At 47.7% G+C, this 20,062-nt stretch overlaps 1 protein-coding gene across 3 annotated transcripts in view; it reads right to left on the bottom strand.

Moving 5' to 3' along the window:
* The window catches only part of BTBD11 (BTB domain containing 11), a 317,388-nt gene that overhangs the window by 5,022 nt on the left and 292,304 nt on the right, over positions 1 to 20,062 (bottom strand). For all 3 annotated transcript variants that reach the window (XM_045466348.1, XM_045466347.1, XM_045466349.1), the window contains 4 exons: positions 16,543 to 16,645; positions 14,152 to 14,233; positions 7,337 to 7,405; positions 5,214 to 5,327 (listed from right to left, as the gene is read on the bottom strand). In XM_045466348.1, the coding sequence (XP_045322304.1) occupies positions 5,214 to 5,327; positions 7,337 to 7,405; positions 14,152 to 14,233; positions 16,543 to 16,645 (368 nt within the window). The remainder of the gene's footprint in view (positions 1 to 5,213; positions 5,328 to 7,336; positions 7,406 to 14,151; positions 14,234 to 16,542; positions 16,646 to 20,062) is intronic.

The following is a 20,062-nucleotide window of genomic DNA, read 5'->3' as shown; positions in this document are numbered from 1 at the left end:
CAGTCTCTGAGAAACTTAGAAGACGTGGTGAGGTTTATCAGGCAAGAGGGCTTGTTACCACCCAGGGTTCCCATAGCTGCAAAGTACCCTGGAGTTGGGAGAGATCTTAGGATTGCTTTCATTCTTTCAACATGAACCCTGACATTAGAGTCACAGAGTACAAGCCCTCATTGTACAGGTGGGGAAACTGAGGCTCAGAATCGCCTTTGATTCTGTGGACACAGAGAGCACCCCCCTTGACCACACCTGGCCACTTGCTTTGTATATAAATGTCACTCATCACAAGTTAGTGTAAGTGGAGAACAAGCACAATAAATACTTACATTTATATTTGGTGATATTTATTCAGTGGTGACTATACATCAGACCCTTGCCTACCTCCACACAAATAATGACTGACAGAACTGGGGTGGGAACTCTCATGTCCTACGCCAACGATTGACAAACTACAGGCCTGTGGGCAAAATCTGGCCCACTACCTGTTTTTGTGAATAAAGTTTTATTAGAACAAAACCACACCCATCATTTATGCATCATGTATGGCTGCTTTTGCATTACTATGGCAACCATATGGCCTGTGTGAAAATATTACCTGGCCCTCCACAGAAAACGTTTGCTGGCCCCTGTCCTAGACTGTAATTTTTGCAAGAGCAGAGCTCATGTCTTACTAATTTTTTATTATATTCTGATGAATACAGTTCCTGGTAAATAGTGGGTGCTCAATAAACACTAATGAATGAATCCCTAGTTTTGCAAACCTGTGTTCTTTCTAGCACAGTGCATGGTTGGGCTTACTGAATTAGCTTAGGTTCAATTTGATGAACCAGCCTCTTCTTTTTCTCAGGTTGAAAGGGCCATCAGAAGCTTCAAGGCCCCCTTTTTACGACTGAATAATTTGGGACAGATTTACCAGGAAAAAAAAAAAAAGATGGTTAAGCCATGCATTTATGGGATGGACTTCTCATCTGTATAAAATTCCACAGCTGTCCCAAACAGTTAGATGGAGTATAGAGGTAATGTTGCCAAGGTCTTGTTGACATTTGGGACATTGTTATTAGCATGTAAACTCCTGTGTTTCCTGGGGTTCTGAACCAAGAGTTGGTTTTTCTTTTCCGTTTTTACTAAACTCGCCTCGATGTGCAGCACAATCTGCCAGAAATAGAATCCACATGCATGTGCATTTAGTAGTGTTGCAGTATCTGTAGCACAGGGGCAACAGCATACAGAACGGGGAAAGGGCAGGGGCTGGCTGGCTTTGCCTTGTCTTCTATGCAAATGTCACGAAAGGCAGACTTTTGCATTGGAAACACACCAGGATGTGGCCTGGGGAGACCGAGGCAGGGTCTCGTGTCTGTAAAAGGCAGAGCTCTGGCTGCAAAGGTACATAAACAGAAGGGGCAGTTCCCTGCCATAGGTATTCAAAGCCCATAGCACTAATGTATTCCCAACCTGGGCTCCTCTGGCATCAGGCTGCATTATTAAATACAATAGCTACGGAAGCTGCCTGCCGAGGAGCCTGAAGTGGTTAAAATGGATTGCTGACAACATGACAGGCCATGGCAAAGCCACTTGTGGATGCTGGGTTCACAGGACAATTGGAGTGTCTGTGGCCAGGAGAGGGGGAAGGACCACAAGATTCATGATCAGGCTCTCTTCTTGGGTAGAGAGCAGTCTCTGGATGCTTTTCTGCAGAGTACTCAGTTTAAAGATTAAAAAAAAAAAATGTGCTGTGTCCTGAGAGACCAGATTTTGGTAAAACCCTCATTTAACCAAAGCACCTAGTGTGTGTGTGTGTGTGTGTGTGTGTGTGTGTGTGTGTGTGTGTGTGTAGTAAGTAGTGTGTAGGTTTTGATTTACTGATGACCAATGAGAAGATCTCTTCTGTGTATCAATGATTATTGCAAATATTTCAACCATTTATTAGGCCAGAGAGCAAGGTTAAGAGCCTGTGCTTTGGAGTAAGACAAATCTAGGTTTTCCCATCTGGGTATATACCCCAAACCCCAAAGAACTAAAAGCAGAGACTTGAACAGATATTTGTCCTGTGTTCACAGCAACATTATTCACAGTAGCCAAAGGGTGGAAACCACCCTAAGTGTCCACTGATGGATGACTGGATAGACACGATGTGGTCTCTCCAGACAATGAGATATCATTCAGTCTTAAAAAGAAATGAAATTCCAACACATGCTACAGCATGGATGAACCCTGAGGGCACTGTGCTACCTGAAATAAGCCAGTCACAAAGGGCAAATACTGTACGATTCCATTTATATAAGGTCCCTAGAGTAGTCAAGTTCATAGAGACAGAAAGTTAGGTGGTGGTTCCCAGGGCCTGAGGGGAAGGGAAATGGTTCCCAAAGTTTCAGTTTGGGAAGACAGAAAGTTCTGGAGATAGATGGTGATGATGATTTTACAATGTGAATGGGCTTATGCCGCTGAATGGTGCGCTTAGAAATGGTTAAAATGGTAAATTTCATGTTATGTGCATTTTACCACACACACACACACACACACACACACACACACACACACACACACAAATCTCCATAGTAGCTGTGTGACCTTAAGCAAGTTCCTTCCCCTCTCTGTGCCTCAGTTTTCTTATTATGATATGAGACTAATGATAGCATTTACTTAAAAAGGTTGTAGTGAGCATTAAAAAAGAAGGTGTAATACACAAAAATAAATTCAAAATGGATGAAAGACCTAAATGTGAGGCAGGAAACCATCAAAATCCTAGAGGAGAAAACAGGCAACAACCTCTTTAACCTCGGCCGCAGCAACTTCTTACTCAACACATCTCTGGAGACAAGGGAAATAAAAGCAAAATGAACTACTGGGACCTCATCAAAATAAAACGCTTCTGCACAGCAAGGGAAACAATCAACAAAACTAAAAGGCAACCGACAGAATGGGAGAAGATATTTGCAAACAACATATCAGATGAAGGGTTAGTATCCAAAATCTATAAAGAACTTACCAAACTCAACACCCAAAAAACAAATAATCCAGTGAAGAAATGGGCAGAGGATATGAATAGACACTTTTCCAAAGAAGACATCCAGATGGCCAACAGACATGAAAAGATGCTCAACACTACTCATCATCAGGAAGATAGAAATCAAAACCACACTGGTCAGAGTGGCTAAAATTAACAACTCAGGAAAGATGTTGCCAAGGATGTGGAGAAAGGGGAACCCTCTTGCACTGTTGATGGGAATGTAAACTGGTGCAACCACTCTGGAAAACAGTGTGGAGTTTCCTCAAAAAATTAAAAATAGATCTACCCTATGACCTAGCAATAGCACTACTAGGAATTTATCCAAAGGATACAGGAGTGCTGATTTGTAGTGGCACATGTACCCCAATGTTTATAGCAGCACTATCAACAATAGTCAAATTATGGAAGGAGCTCAAATGTCCATCAACTGATGAATGGATAAAGAAGATGTGGTATATATATAAAATGAAATATTACTCAGTGATGAAAAAGAATGAAATCTTGCCATTTTCAACAAGGTGGATGGAACTGGAAGTTGTTATGCTAAGTGAAATAATTCAGTCAGAAAAAGACAGATGTCATAGGTTTTCACTCATATGTAGAATTTGAGAAACTTAACAGAAAACCATAGGGGAAGGGAAGGAGGCAAACCATAAAAGGTTCTTAAATACAGAGAACAACAAACTGAGGGTTGATGGGGGTGGGGGATTGGGAGGGGCAGGGAAAATGGGTGAGGGTCATTGAGGAGGGTACTTGTTGCTATGTACACTGGGTGTTGTATGTAAGTGATGAATGAGAGGAATCACTGCTGAGGCCAAGACTACACTGTATTTTAGGTAACTTGACAATAAATTATTTTTTAAAAACGTAGGTGTAATACAGATCTTACCACAGGCGCCTGCACACTAAAAGGGCTCATTGGATGTTGGCATAAGACAGAAAACAACATCTCAAATGCAACCTGAGTTTTCAGGATGGGCAATGAGAGTGTAATGCACGTCAGCTGTCACTCTACAAAGCAGCGGGTGTGGGAGATGTCTCTTGAGCTCCACTTACTCAAAAGAAGACTTTTTTTGTTCTAAATTCCTGATCTCAACTCATTTCACTGTTTCTTCCTAGCAAATGCTAATCTGCCCATCCTGAGCACATGAAACAAACATAAAATGGCACCTGGACAAATTATTCGACTTCTCTCGGTCCCAGTATCCCTACATGTGAAATGGATTGTATGAGATGAGGTCAGTGGTTCCCAAAAATTGGAGTCATGACTGGTCTTAGGACTGAAGTCACAACAGTAGCCTAGGGAGCTTGTTAAAAATACAGATTCCTGGGTTCCACTGCAGAGACCATTGTGGGTGGGGGGCTAAACACATTCAGGACTCTCCCCAGGTGATTCTGATTAGTCCACCTGACCAGGAGAACTCCTTGGGGGTCTCCAGGGCTGGTAACCTGTTCTCAACCTTGGTCACACTGGAAATCACTTGGGAAGGTCTGGAAAACACCTTTCCCCGGGCTCTACCACCAGAGGTGAGTTTAATTGGTCTGTGATAGGTCCCAAGCATAGGGATTTTAAGTGAGTGCCCAGATGATTCTACTGCGTAGCCAGCACCAGGAACAGAGTTCTAGAACAGTGATTCTCGCCCTTGAGCATGCATCAGAATCACCTGGACGGCTTGCGAAGCCATAGGCAGTGGGTCTCTCCCCCAGAGTTTTTGATTCAGAGTAGGTCTGGAATGGGGCCCTAGGATATACATTTCTAACACGTTCCCTAAAGATGCTGATGCTTCTGGACTGGAGAACACTCTTCGACAACCACTTGCTACTCAAGGTGTGGCTTAGACTAGCAGCAGAGGCTTCACCTGGGGGCTTGTTAGAAATTAGGAATGCAGGGCCCACCCTGGACCTGCTGAGTCGGGGTCTGCAATATGATTCGTGTTCACGTTAACATTTGAGAAGCACTGTCTCAGAGCAACTCTGCTTTGGGAACTTCTGAGTTCCTGCTCTCGTTGTATTTGGGAGGGGTGACATAAAAGGAAAGGCATCTTTTCTAGAGCAGGAGGCTGATGGTGGAAGGAATGCAGGGGTGGCTCAGCCTGGAGCAAGCGGGCCAGCACCAGCTCTCTGCCTTGACTCCGTGTCTGTGAAGGAAAAGCCTGACCCATTTCAGTACACGGCGCATGCTCAGGGCAGCCAGAGTGGGACTGATTACCTTGGCGTGGTTGTAAATATCCACACAGTTGTCGGTATTGATGCTCTTTGCGCAGATAATCTCACAGTGTCGCTGCAGAGCCTCCAGCTGGAAAAATTTCGCAGCAGACAGAAGCTAAAAACCATAAAAACAGCCCGTTAGTGGCTGGGAGGTGGAAATAAAGGGATGACAATCATGGGGAAAAATCCTTAACTTCAGCAGAAGTGTCCCAAGGTGAAAGGCTGGGAATATAGGCATTGGTAATGCCACTTTAAAGCCCAAAGGAAACACTAGCCACTAAGATAGAGTGATCAAACTCTGTTGCGGGGGCAGATGGCAGAGAGGGGTTTGAAGTGAACCAGATTCACATCTATTCTAGCAGGGGGTCGAGCAAAAATGCCTGAAGTTGTTACGTCCAGAAATATGGGTGAACACCATTAGTCAGCAAGATGGATTTCAGCGTGGCTCACTCCTTCTGTTCATCTAGGTGTCCACACAAATGTCCCCTCAGAGAAGCCTCCCAGACCACCCCGCCTCAGGTCATCTCCCTTCATCACTGTCTGCCTTCCTTACCCTGTCTTAGTTTTCCTTAGAGCCCTTCTCTCCCCAGACATGATGTCATGCCTGTCACCCTCAGTCCATGAGGGCAGAGATCTCTGTCCCTTTGCATTACTGCTGTAGCTTGGCCCTAAGTGTTCAGAGGGATTGCCTTTGGGGAATGGATGGGGGCACGGGGGATGAGGGAGCCTGGGTGAGCTGCTTTTTGTGACCAGCTCTTCTGTATTATTTACATGATTTACATGTACGTTCGTTATTTTGATTTAAAAAAAAAATTTTTTTTTTCAACGTTTATTTATTTTTGGGACAGAGAGAGACAGAGCATGAACGGGGGGGGGGGGCAGAGAGAGAGGGAGACACAGAATCGGAAACAGGCTCCAGGCTCTGAGCCATCAGCCCAGAGCCTGACGCGGGGCTCGAACTCACGGATCGCGAGATCGTGACCTGGCTGAAGTCGGACGCTTAACCGACTGTGCCACCCAGGCGCCCCATCGTTATTTTGATTTTAAAATAAAAATAAATGTTACAGAAGAGCCTGCGTTCTCAGATGGTAGCTTGGTCCTTAGGTAGAGAAGTGTCAAAGGAGTGGTCCAGAGAGGCAAGAGAGTAACTGTGGGTGGGTGGGTGGGGATGACCATGGAAGGGTTCTCAGAGTATGATGGGAAGGATAAGCACCTTACTGAACATAGGAACTCTTACAATCTTAAAAACCCAATGAGATAGATAATTATTCCCATTTCCAGGGAAGGAAACTGAGGCTGAGAGAGGTTAACTAACATGTCCAAGATCACACAGCTCAGAAGGGACAGAGCCTGGATTTAAACCAAGTTTGGCTCCGACTCCATGTTTTAACCCCTGTGTGGGGTCACCTTTTGAATGACTGATAGTGCTCTGACATCTCTAATCAGCCAGGCACCCTGGACTCCACAGACACCTAAATGGATCCTGGCTCCTTTGCTCAGGATTATCGGAGTAATCTTGGCTTCCCGTTCAAAGCTTCCAGTTTTGAACAGGAAAACCAGCAAGGGGTCCAGGTTTAGGAAAGAGCAGGGACTCTTGGCTTTGGGCAGAAGGGAGCAGAAACAAGGCCCCTGGATTAGGGAGGGGAGACAGGCTTAACGGTGAGGTAGACAGCAGATGGGGGAGAGCCAAGGAGGCTCAGAAAGGGGGGATGGTCACCCTCAACTGGCTGGAATGCTCCTGGCTTCTGTATCAACAGACACACTGTGATTTGGGGAATGTTTTCCAATGACAGAAGTCACAAGGGTAGCTCCTGATGACGGTATCTGAGCCCTAGTTGTGCCTAGACTTAGTCTCCGCCTCCACAGGCAACTTCCTTTACCTGCCCCCCCTGCCCCCCACCCCAAAGCCAATTAAAAGTGGATTTCACGGAGCTGCTACTGCAAGTGCACCGAGCACCCTGGCCTTCCGGAAGGGGCTCTGATGCAAAACCCTCGGGAGGCAGGACCCCAAACCCTGCACCCAAGTGAAAACCCAACACAGGTCCCCCCAGCCACCGCCAACACCTGCCAGTGACCTGAGTTTACAGAGGAGCCACCGACCCGATGACACAACAGTTTCCTTACCTCCATTATCTCGTTGTTTTTAATGAGAAGTGACTCTGGGCCACCGTAGTAGAGATACTGCATAACCAGCTGGAAGAAAGGACACAGCGAGCAAAGCATCAGTCAGTGTCAGCACACAGACACCGTCAGCTTACAGCCAGGCAGTCTATCGGTCCCTCTAGGACACCTGTCCCCAGCGTGGCCATTCCCGCTTGATCACTGCCTTGTAGGAGAAGTTCCACTTAGGATGCTTCTCCCGGCTGGATGTTTTTCCTTATGGCATGCTGAAATTTGTCTCCTTGTGATTCTGCTGGGTTCCAAGTGCATGCCCGGTATCACATTAAACAATTCTGAACAATTCTCTGTTCTCCATCTACAGATGGCAGGCGCGGCTTGTCTTTCCACCTTCATGCCATCAGGCTGCCCCCAAACAGGCAGTTTAAGGAAACTACGCTAGGGGTCGTTCCCCTGGAAGCATGGTCCAGTTTGACAGGATTCTTACTTAAGTCCCAGGGGATGACTCTGGGCCCCCCATGGGACCACCTGCTCCTCATTACAGCTTGACAAGACCCAGGATGAAGCCATTAGGGGTCCACAGTTTCAATGTTTCACTGATGATGTGAACAGTCTGAGCGAGGCTGTTCTTTGTTCATGTATTAAGGAGGCCTGAATGGTGTGCAAAGTCCCAGAGCTTTGCAAATTGGTGTCCCTTTAGAATGAGGCCCCCAGATGTGTAGAACTGGCTGTCACTACCTCCCATGAAGCCATTAATTTTTTTCTTTTAATATTTTAAAAAAATTTTTATTTTTTTTAAATGTTTATTTTAGAGAGAAACAGAGCGCGAGCGGGGGAGGAACAGAGAGAGAGAGAGAGAGAGAGAGAGAGAGGGAGACACAGAATCGGAAACAGGCTCCAGGTTGAGGTGTCAGCACAGAGCCTGATGTGGGGCTTGAACCCATGAACCATGAGATCATGACCTGAGCTGATGTCGGATGCTTAACCGACTGAGCCACCCAGGGCTGAGCCAGCCAGCCCCAAAGTTTTAATTTTAGGTGGTGAACATGCTCTTCTCCACCACGGTCTTCTGCCTTATGACACATGGACTATACCTGCCTCACCCCACGGCAGTTGTGCCGGAAGCCTCTGTAGACTGGTTACGTCCCATCTTTGGACACTTGTAAAATGAGGCGCTGGGGCTGGGCTGTCCTCCACAGTCCCTTCAGGCTCCAGTGGTCTGTGACCAACATATGGCAGTGGTTAAGAGCAAGGACCCTGCACGTGGGCTCCCTCAGCTTCTGAGCAGCCCTGCCGCTTAAGATCTGAGGGACCTGAATTGAGTTAGGTTCTCTGTGCCTCAGTTGCATCATCTGCAAAGTGGGGATAACATTACCTACCTCACGGGGTTCTGAAGAGGGTTAAATTATACGCAACAGGCCTAGCAGGGGCCTGGCACATGGCAAGAACTGAATAAATCTTAGTTCTTCAGTGTTCTCTGAGGTGGAAAAATCTTTCTCCAGTAGTGCTCTGCTGTGCACTGCCATGTTTTTATTCAGGCCATTCGAGGTCCTTTGTGACTGATCTCAATCTACCTTTTGCACGAGTGTTTAAAAGTCATCATTTAAAACATATATATGTTTACAGCTTTATTGAGGTCTATTTTACATAATGCAAACGCATCAACTTAAAGCATACAGCTCAGTGGTTTTTAGTATATTCACAATGGCGTGCAACCATCACCACTATCTAATTTTAGAACATTTCTAACACGCCCAGGAGAAACCCCGTACGCATTACCAACCAGTCTCATTTCCTCCTGGCCCTGTCCTGACAACCACGATGGATTCGCGCATTCCGGACATTTCCTATCAGTGGAATCACACAACACATGCTCTTTTGTGTCTGGCTGATGACACTTAGCGTAATATTTTCAAGGTTCATTCTTGCTGTCACTTCTCTCTTCTACGTTCTTTATTGCTGAACAATGTATCACGTTTTGTGTATCTGTTCATCAGCTGAGGGACATTGGATGGGTTCCACTGCTTGGCTGTTATGAATACTGCTGCTATGAATCAATTTACTTTTTCAGATCTCCTCTGTCACTCAAGCCTTCTCTCATCCTAATCTGGACAACATCTGCCTTTTATACTCTGATCACTCCCACCCACTTGCCTCTAACAGAACCCACCACTTCTCTTTCAGTCCCGCACTTTTGCCCATGCTGTTCCCTCTGCTCGGATGCCCCTCCCTTCTTCTCCACCTGTTGAACTGGGCCCCCGCTTTTGGGATCTCAGTGGTCACATGTGTGGAGCCTTCTCAGATGTCCTAGCTGTAACCCCTGGCTGGGCACACATCATCCACAACTGCAGTGTTACTTCCCACGCGAGCTTGGTGGGACCGTCTATGTCTTGTCCTTCTCTGCATTCTCGTGCCTGCACTCAGCAAGTGCACCTTAAACAGGAACACGAGCCCTCGCCTCACCTCCTCTTTCGTGTTTGAGTCTCCCACGGACTGACTTTGGGCTTCTGTGCCCACCTGCCTCGTCACAGGGATGGTGGTGCATTGATGGTGGTGGCTGAGGCTTTGGGAAACGATAACACAGCATCATTTACCCTCCCCTCCCTCATCCTGATGGGCCACAGGCATCTAACGTATCATGTCAGCGAATGGGGGGATCCTGGCCTTATGTAAATCAACGGGTCCCCCCAGCGCCTCTCTTTTACAATGGCCAAACCGATAATGACAACAATACGAGCCATGACAATAACTACCCCAAATACAGGGCCTCTCCATTTACAGAGTGTGCCTCCATCATATTAGGTCATTCATTTGAGGTCGGGCTGTTGACTTAAAATGCTGCTCCTTAGCAGATGCAGATCCTGGGGCTAATGGGATTTAAATTGGGCTGTCCCTTGCCGTCAGACTCTGCCAACACAAGCCTTTTCTGCAAAGGGGGCAAAACGAACCCTTATCAGGCCAAAGGGCCTGTTTCTGGAGTTGTTTTCCTTGGCAGCTGTCAACCTGCATGGAGCCGGGATTTAAATGGCATCCACGGCCTCACGGAGGCCCCCACTTCCACGTGTAGCCTCAGCTGCGTCCTGCTCTTGCCCGTGTGTGATGTTAAACAGTCTTGTGGGGAGGAAACTCAAAGCAGTCTCATTTAACTAAAATTCTTCTGTCAGCATGGAAGTGGAGTGAACAGGCCCCTGGGAGCCTCCTTCTGGGTCGGATTCAGCCCTCCTTGGCCTATTTCAAGCCACAAATGAGGCTTTTCTTCTTTTATGGGGAAGGGACAGGCACACAGAGAAGTCCCCAGGGCCTGCTAAATCTTCCTAACTCATTACAGTAACTCCAGGCTAATGTGGCCAGGAAACCTTCCCCAGGCAAAAGCAATTACAGGCCTTGGATTCCTCTGGGGCCACGCTTTCCCACGTAGGTCTCTCGTTCAATGAATCCGCACAGCAAACATTTATTGAATGCCTACTACAAGGTTCTTATTACAGGAACCTCCCCAATTAGTTCCAGGCTTTATGGCAAAAGTGCCCCCTTCACGAGCACTCAGGAGAGCTGGGGAGGCATGCATTTTCCAGCACTTAGTTCATACTCAAACTCGAATGGGCCTACAGTTCTTTCTTCAGGGGCGGGTGATTTTTTTTTTTTTTTTTTTTTTTGGCGGGGGGTGGGGGTGGGGAGGGGGGTGGGAGGGCCCAAGTCCCTGCAGTTGGGGGGCAACTAGGAGATCAGGTCTGGAAGTCAGTCAGGCTCGGGTCTGAACCTCAGCTTGGCTGTGATGAGTAGCCGGAGCTGGGGCCACTACCTTCCTCCCTCTGGGTCTGTGTCCTGGCTGTAGGTGGGAGAAGAGCTTCCCGGAGGGGCGGCTGGAAGGACTGAAGGAGATGATGTATGGCAGTGGTTCTCACAGTGGGGTCCCTGGACCAGCAGCATCAGCACCACCTGGGCTCTTGTAAGAAATATAAATTCTAGGACTCTACCCTAGGCCTACAGAATCTAGGACTCTGGGGATGGGGTCCAGGAATCTGCATTTCAACAAGTATTGTGTTTTATCAAGCAACCCCCTTCCTCCCCTGCCCTGGAGATTCTGGTGCCTGTTAAAGCTTGAGATCCACTCTAGTGCAGAGCACTGTGTCTCCACCTTGACTGATGCTGGGACAATGGCAGATGCTCCAAAATACTGACACCTGAGCCCCAGCCCCTGTTCTGATTGGTAGCCTGGGTGCTGGGAATTTTCAAAGCTCTCCAGGTGACTCCAATGTCCAGCAGAGGCTGAGAAGCACCAGTTTTGAGCCTGACACATAGCTGGTGCTCAAGAAATGGGCACTGTTATGGGGCATCTGGGTGGCTCAGTTGGTTAAGCGTCCGGCTCTTGGTTTTGGTTCAGGGCATGATCTCATGGCTTTGTGGGTTCGAGCCCTGCATTGGGCTCTGGACTGACAGTGTAGAACCTGCTTGGGATCCTCTCTCTCCCCCTTTCTCTCTGTCCCTTCCCGGCTCTCACTCTTTCTCTCCCTCTCTCAAAACAAATGAAAAAAAAAAAAAAAAAAAAAAAAAAGAAATGGGCACTGTTATTATCACTGTTCCCCCGTAGAAAGGGTATTCTAGAACCAAGCATCCAGGCTTTGGCACCAGGAAGACTGGGCTCCAATCCTGGCTGTCGCTAAAGTAGCACTAAGACTTGGGGCACGTCATTTAAGTTTTCTGAGCCTCAGTTTATTCATCTCTGAAAATGGCAAGAAGTATCCAGATAACCATGTGCAAGCAGAGGTTAGTGCCTCATTTATAGCTGGAGCCCCACAGAAGTTTCTTCTCTGCCCTCCCAACTCTAATCCTAAAACAAAGCAGCAGTTTCATGGAAAATTTCAAACTCAGAAGTCACCACCATTCTAGAAAGGGCTGTGGCCATTTTGCTGTCAGTAGAAAATGTGGTGAGGAATTGGGGTGAGAGGCTGGGTCTGGGGGGGCATGCCAACTCCCTGGTCCCACACTGGGGATCCAGCTCCTCTCTGCCACCCCCACCTCAATGGGATGGCTCCCCCAGACTGGCCTTGTCCCTGGAAACTGCTTTAATCCTTTCCCCAATGCTCAGTCCATAGTAACCTATCCTACAGGGTCTTGTGCTTACTAGGGAGATGGTTTACCAGTTATGGGTTAGAAAAATAACAACCCACTTAAAAATTGCCAAGTTGAGGGGCTCCTGGGTGGCTCAGTCAGTTAGCCGTCTGACTTCAGCTCAGGTCATGATCTCGCGGTTTGTGAGTTCAAGCCCTGTGTTGGGCAGGCTTTGTGCTGACAGCTCAAAGCCTGGAGCCTGCTTCAGATTCTGTGTCTCCCTCTCTCTGTCCCCGACCTCTGCTCATGCTCTGCCTCTCTCTCTCTCAAAAATAAATAAACATCAAAAAAAAATTTGCCAAGTTGTCCTACTTGCTAATCTCTTCAAGAACCCATGGCATAGATAGAGGTGATATTAACTTGTTAAAAATGGAGAAAATGAGGCTCAAAGAAGAGTGTCTTACCCATAGTTACTTGGGAAGGATTCTTTCATTTGAACTTTTAACATAACCAAAGAAATACATCTCTAATGGTGGAGATGCAGGTACCTCAATAGGCTTTAGGGGCCAGTGTGAGGGCATGGTGGCTTCCTCTGAACATCCATGGCAGCCCTCTGGACAGCAGGATCTGAGGGGCCAGGGAAAAGCCACCATCTGGCCTGCTTTCTTCCCACTTGGCTCATACTGACTGGTCCCAGTGTCTTCTCAGTCTCCAATATACCTTAAGACCGGCTGAATAGACTGATAATCACTTTCCCTCAAACACACCCCATGATTTCCCACTTTTGTCCATTTGCTTATGCTGTTCCCTGCCTCCCACTGCAGTTTCCCCTTTCCTATCCACCAGATGAGCAAACTGAGGCTTAGAAAGGTTGGTTCTTTGCCCATCGTCATGTGATAGCCACCAATTTTAAATAGGAGAATGCAGCATTTTAGTCCTGGGCTGCAGCTCTTTCCTTCCAAATGCAGATTGGAAACCTGTCCCGTGGCCCTGGTCATGGCCAGCCTTGTCTCCACCCCCCGCCCTCCCCCCCCCCCCCCGCCATTATCTCTGAGTTGTCTCAACAACCCTCTTAGAGCATGAATCCCTGGCACACCTGCCTGAATCTTATCCACTCTTACTGCACTCCTCCCAAGGCCCTACTTCCTGAACTGAACCACAGGAAACAACGTTCTGTTCAGAATTCCACAGATCCCACCCCCAGGTCACCCACGTGGGCTCCCTGACCCTGGCTTGTGGGAGGACAGCATGGAGGGAGTGCAGTTGTTAAAAGTCCACTGGCTCCTGATCACATTAGGCTCAACCATGGTTTTGGGACTTCATCCTTGCTGTTCTCTGCCTAGAATCTTCTAACCCCCTTTTTAAGCCTCGAGCCTTCCTAGGGTTCCCCAGCTTCTCTTAAGCTTTCATAATTTCAGCTGACACCTCATAGGAGACCTTCTCCAACTTCCCTGGTCCTAGTTGTCACAGCACATCGCCTCCCTGCCCCCTACCGGTACCTCCCCACATTATATTGTAAGTGACTAATTACTCAGTTACCCGCTCTATCCTGTGACGCCCCAGGGGAGGAATGTCCTTTATCCTTGTGTCCCCAGGTCCCAGCAGAGGGCTAGGCAACCAGTAGGTGCTCAACTAATGCTGTAGGGATAAAAGGATGGTAAGCCAGAGGGGGTGTAAGGAGGGGCCCAGTGTGCAAGGAATTGAGGACTCTGCAGTGGCTAACCCACAGGTGGATGACCAGCACAATGCCCTAGGTCACAACTGGGGCTCACCTGAAAGATGGGGTACTTCACGTAACCGATCTCTATGCAGGTGCTGTCATTTGTTGGTTTGCTGGAGAGGAGTGCTTTGAACCTGAAAAAGAACACAAGAAAGGAGATAAAAAGACCCACACACACTCCACAGTTTGTGAGAAACACCACTCTAATGAGAGAAACATGTAGTATCCTGTATTCCCCGCCCCCCACTCTGAAATACATCATCAGTACATCCACAGATGTCATAATGCAATGCCACCCCAGTAAGATACCATAATCAAATCTGAAGTTACAACTTTATTTTTTTTTAAACCATTTTTTTTAGGGGGTGCCTGGGTGGCTCAGTCGGTTAAGCTTCCGATTCGGCTCAGGTCATGATCTCACAGTTCGTGGGTTTGAGCCCTATGTCGGGCTCTGTGCTGACAGCTCAGAGCCTGGAGACTGTTCAGGATTCTGTGTCTGCCTCTCTCTGCCCCTCTCCTGCTCACTCTCTGTTTCTCTCAAACATAAATAAACTTTGTTTATTTATTTGGGTGTAGGTAATCTCTACACGCAATGTGGGGCTCAAACTCACAACGCTGAGATCAAGAGTCGTATGCTCTTCTGACTGAGCCAGCTAGGCGCCCTGAAGTTAAAACTTTAAAGTTAAAAATAGTAGTTTGAACTGTTATTTCTCAAACAGGTGACTGGAACAGAACAAATAGCATTTAAAAGCCCATCTGTCTGTCCCACAGGACTTATCACGAAGGCTGCTTCCTTCATGGGGTCCTCTGATACCCATGGTGCCCCCCACCTCCTGTGCACCTTTGCTCCTGGAGGGCAGGGACTCCACCCTTCTGCTCTGCTGCATCTCCAGAGCCTGTGCCCTTCCAGATCTGCTGCATCGTAGGTACTTAATCAACAACCGCTGACTACCTATCGACCTCCCCATGGATGACCTGCTGACGGGCTTCAGATGTGCTTTCCTGCGATCAACAAAACTGTAAGCTCCTAGTGGGTACAGACCCGGTCAATGGAACACCCTGACACTCAAAACATTTAGGCATAAGCTGTGTTCTTTTCTTCAACTTATAGTTTTGAAATAATAAGATTCGCAGAACAGTCATAAAGACAGTACAGAGCTCCTGGATGCCTTCCACACAGCTTTCCCGGATGTTAACATCCTACACAGCCATGGTTGTCAAGACTAAGAAATTAACACTGGTATGATATCTATCCTGCTTTTCTACGGCATCATAACCGAGAACCGTGTAAGGCATGGCGTATTCTTCTTGTTGTGGCAAAGCAGACATCTGGGGGTTTGCATGTGATTTTGGGGAGAGGCAGTGGAGAGTCCAGGATGCTTTTAGGAACCCAGGAAGTGTTGGTCACATATATTCATTAGCAAATGTCCTAGAAGTGGGTTCTGTTTCTGGGTACCCAGTGTCCTGATCACTTTGTTCATCCTCACCCCGCCCCCTCCATTCCCAGCAGCCTGCCTGCTCATTTCAGCGTCCTGCCTTCCTCCGTGACAGAGCTTTGCTGATCCCAGTTTGGCGCTTTGGATAATGCGGTTCTAAACGGCCAACTTAACTCCAATCGAAAGCAGAGAGAGCAGTAGCAGAGGAGGGAGTGATACCACTGTCAACTCCATAGTCAAGGAAAAGTCAGGTTCAAGACCTGTAAGTGTGGGATGGCTTACGCCAGAGTTCCTGGATATTTGGAGGACAGGCCATTCCAGGCCGCTGTGTATGACATTTCAGGTTGTACACTGCGTGAGGGCATTGGGTGGGGGCAGCTAAAATCCAATTCACGCTCTGCTCTGAAGCCCTGGGCCTGGTACACACTCTGTCTGCCCAGAGGACCGGTGCCCTTGCCTGAGTCACACAAAGGCGCTGCTGTTTATACTACTGGCTGCTCTGTGCTTAAAAAAACAATCTCCAGAACTTGCTCTGTATCCATGGAACAACTCCCCCACCTTCCCCTGCCCCCGGCCCCAGGCAACCCATCCTACTTTCTGTCTCTATGAAGCTCACCACTCTTGGTTCTGCACATAAGTGGAATCATACAGTGTCTGTCTTTTTGTGACTGCCTTGTTTCTTTGCATCCCACCCCCAAGGTTTATCAGGTTGTAGCATCTGTCAGTTCTGCCTTCCTTTTTAAGGTTAAATAATATATGTATATACCACATTTTGTTTGTCCATTCCTCTCCTGGAGGGCACCTGGGATGCTTCTGAAACCTGTTGGCTGCTGTGAATAATGTTGCTGTGAACTTGGTTGTACAAATGCACTTTGCTCTCGAATTCTTGATTTTGAAAAGATCATCTTCCAGTCCAGGGAAGATACCACCAAAATTGAATTTCAGAGACTAGTAACAGCAACAGCCACACTCATAATTCAGCTGCTTTCAAAACTGACCATACATACCTCGGAGAGGCGGTAAATAACAGCACTTTGTGAGCGTAAAATGGTCTTCCTTCTACCAGAAAGGTAACATCAGACATTTCTTTATTGTTAAGGAAATGAGGATCTAGAATAGGAAGGGGAAAAAGGGTAGCTTTAGTGGAGAGAAGGGTGAAGTTTACATTTTTCTTCTGGAAAGTGCCAAGAAGAGCCGACAGGGGAAACCACGGTCATAAAATACTCATTGGCGAGACAGAGGACAAACAGGAGACAGAACCAGTCAAAAGAACACTCAAATCACTGAAATTCAGTTTTTTTCATAGGAAATCTCCGTAGCTTATTTGTGATTAGAAGTAGCATTTCCCCAGAAGAGACTCAGCCACGGCCTGATGCAGATGATTTTCTGATGGGAAAGGCAAAGGTATGCCCACCTCCCCTTTGCTCCTCCTACGTGGGCTCGGTGCCCTCCCTGCCTGATGGCAAAGGGGTCTAGAAACTCTGCCCCCTTACCACTGTATTCCAGGTGGTTCAAAATCCAAGCGCCTCTCTCCCAGAATCAGAGGCACTGAGCCAGTCCCCTGCTCTCATCAACAGCGACAACAAAGGAGGTATATCACTACTCGCTGAGCACTTACGATGTGCCAGGCGCTGTGGAAGCTGGCACGTGCACATGCAAACTCATTTGGTCCCGGCAGACAGGGACCATCGTCAGTTGTGCAGTTAGGAAACAAGCATGCAGAAGTTTGAGCCAGTGACAGGTGCAGTAGCCAGGATCTGAACGTGGGCTTTGAACTTTGAATTCGGATTGGAGGGTCTGCATGATTAAGCACTAGGATCCCTAGCTCCACCCCCCTCACCCCCCAATTTGTCTGTCCTTTTAGCCACTGAGACCTAGAGCTCCTGAAGGTGCCAGTCTGTCCTCAGCTCAGTGCTTTTGCTTGTTGGGAATATCCACTAACATCCCTGCCCCTACTGGGTTCCACCCACTCTGCTCCTGAGTCAGTCTGGACCCCTGCACGAGGGCAAGGTGGACCTAACCTCTGGTGGGGCTTCCTATTACACGACCTGCCCTGACCTAAGCTGCGGGGCCCGGTGGGGGGGGGGACCTTTAGGAGTCTCTAAATGGGAGATTACCTCTCTGCGGCGTCTGCACCCAAGCTTCTGAGTCTGAGGATACACGATGAACTGGATTCTCAGCTCACGTGAAAAAGATTCTTCCTTGCCTGTGAACGGCACCACCATCTACTGGTTGCCCAAACCAAGGATTCGAAGGCAACAAGACACCTTCCTCTTCTGGGCTTACCCAGATCTAGTCTATCACAAACACTGTCTCCTCTTCCTCCTAAGTGTTTCTCGATTGCCCCATTTCTCTCCATCCCCAATGCCCCTGCCCTTGCTAGGCCACAAGATCTCTTGTCTGGAGACCCGCAGGAGCCTCTGTTGGTCTCTGCCTCCAACCCGATGGTCCACCTCACCACAGTCATTCTTACTAAAGGCAGATCTGATCACGCCCCTCCTCTGCTGTAAACCTTTCCATAGCTCCCTAGCGCTCCAAGAATAGAGTCCAAACTTCTTAGCAAGGCTCCTTGTGATTAGACTGCTGCCTTCTCTGGCTTCTCCCTAGTCACATCCCCCCGTCAACCCGCAGTGTGCTCGAGCTACATGAGTGCCACATACTTCCACCTCTGGTGCTTCACCTGGGACACCTCCAACTCCTTCCAAACCTGGTTCACCCCATGTGGGCTTCAAGATTCAGTGCACACACCTTCTATCAAGAAGCCTTGCCTGACTCCCCCACCCTCCTCAGACTGACCAAGCATCCCCTACCTGAGCTCTCATAGCCCCCTGGTGTAGCCTCATTTGCTACAGAGTATTCACTGTTACTTTCCTTCCCTGTAACTTTGCTTGGGAGATCAGGACCTTGTCTGTTCTTTTCACATCCTTGCTCTGTGTCTAGAACAGAAAGGTGCTAACGCATAGGAAGAGTGTGGGCTCTGAAGCCAGAAATCTCAGCTCTATGACCTTAGGCAAGTTATTTAGCCTCTCTGTGCCTCTGTTTCCCTTTCTTTATAATGGGAATGGTAATACCCATTGTACATCTACATCATTTACCGTGAGCATTAAATGAGTTAATTTTCGCAAAGCACTTAGCAACATGGCTTACACACAGTACTCCTCAATAAACATGACTATCATAGTAGATGCTTAATTAATATTTTTTTGAATGAGTGAAGAATGCCTTGACCCTTGTTCCACAGACTTGTTCTTAGATCCTGCCAAGGACATCAGGCTCCTTCTTAGCCTGGGGACTTGCTTGCTGATGGGCCCTTCCCCAGGGGTTAAACAGTTGTCCTGAAATAAAACTCCAGCTGCTTCTTTTGGCTGGGTTTAGGCTGTCCTAACCATTAAGAGTGGGGATCAACCCCCTGGATATCTGGGGGCCATGACCCCAACTGCTGGGCACACCCTGACAACTCTATCTTGGACCCCTGGCCGGCTCCATTTTGCCCAGACCCTGGACCCAGAATTTGTCTTCTAGGCCAACTCTCCTCTTCCAGCCCCTGAAGGTAGGATGGCCCCTCAGCCCCTGTGCTGCCCCAGATGGTGGTCCTCCATTCATACTTCTGTCTGTACGTATAGCTACCTCACCTCTTCCCATTAAAAAAAGTTTTAATTTAGATCATAAAAGCATAAAACAGTCAAAATCACAATCCCACTATCATGAAAATATTTTATGAAAAAAAAAACACCCTCAAACTTCTAAACAATCCAGACGAAGAGAGAAGAGAGGCCACAGAAGTCCTCAGAGTTGACTAAAATTCACATCTCCGCTTGCTTTAAAGACTAAAAGTTTGGAGTGACGTTCTCCCTCTTTTCAGCATCCACTCCCTCTCACTCTCACTGTCTACCTCCAGATAGCCATACTCCTGTTTCCCAAATTGCTAAACTCTCCTGCCTGTAGCCCTTTGAACCATCCTCTCCCAGAATTCACTGGGAGGCAAAAGGGCAATGCGTCACAAAAAATCAGGCATGTGCTCTCCAATTTGCTACAGTCCCCACCGCTCCCTATTGTCTCACACGGAAGCCACTTCACTCACTTATATGACCTGCCTGGCCCTTGTGACTGATCATTCATGTCTTCCCTTTAAAGCAGGTCCTTAAAGAATCACTATTTGACAACTTGGGAGTTACCCTAGTTTGAAATGCTCTATTGAAGATGCCAACCCTACCTGGTTCATGTTCCATCTATTCATAAATAGGTTCTGCCCCTTTTCTTCCATATTGTGAGCTTTGAGCTTCTCCAGCCTGCCCTTCTTCTGTTGATGCTATAACCCTTGGAATTCCAATGCTTGGCCTTAAAAACTAGGCCCTTTTGATTGCTGAAAGAAAGCTCAGCAAATCTGGAAGGAAAAAATATTCCCTCCTCACCTATAACTACGGGAAAGGAGATTTTATGCTGTGTCATTGAAACAGCCCTTACAAATGTTTGCTCTAACAAGGGTGTCTGTTAAGGCACCGAGATGTCAGATGTTGCTATGGCCTG

This window comes from Leopardus geoffroyi, chromosome B4 (assembly GCF_018350155.1).
Source record: "Leopardus geoffroyi isolate Oge1 chromosome B4, O.geoffroyi_Oge1_pat1.0, whole genome shotgun sequence".
In the NCBI taxonomy this organism is placed as follows: domain Eukaryota; kingdom Metazoa; phylum Chordata; class Mammalia; order Carnivora; family Felidae; genus Leopardus; species Leopardus geoffroyi.
This window is presented reverse-complemented; position numbering and strand designations above follow the sequence as displayed.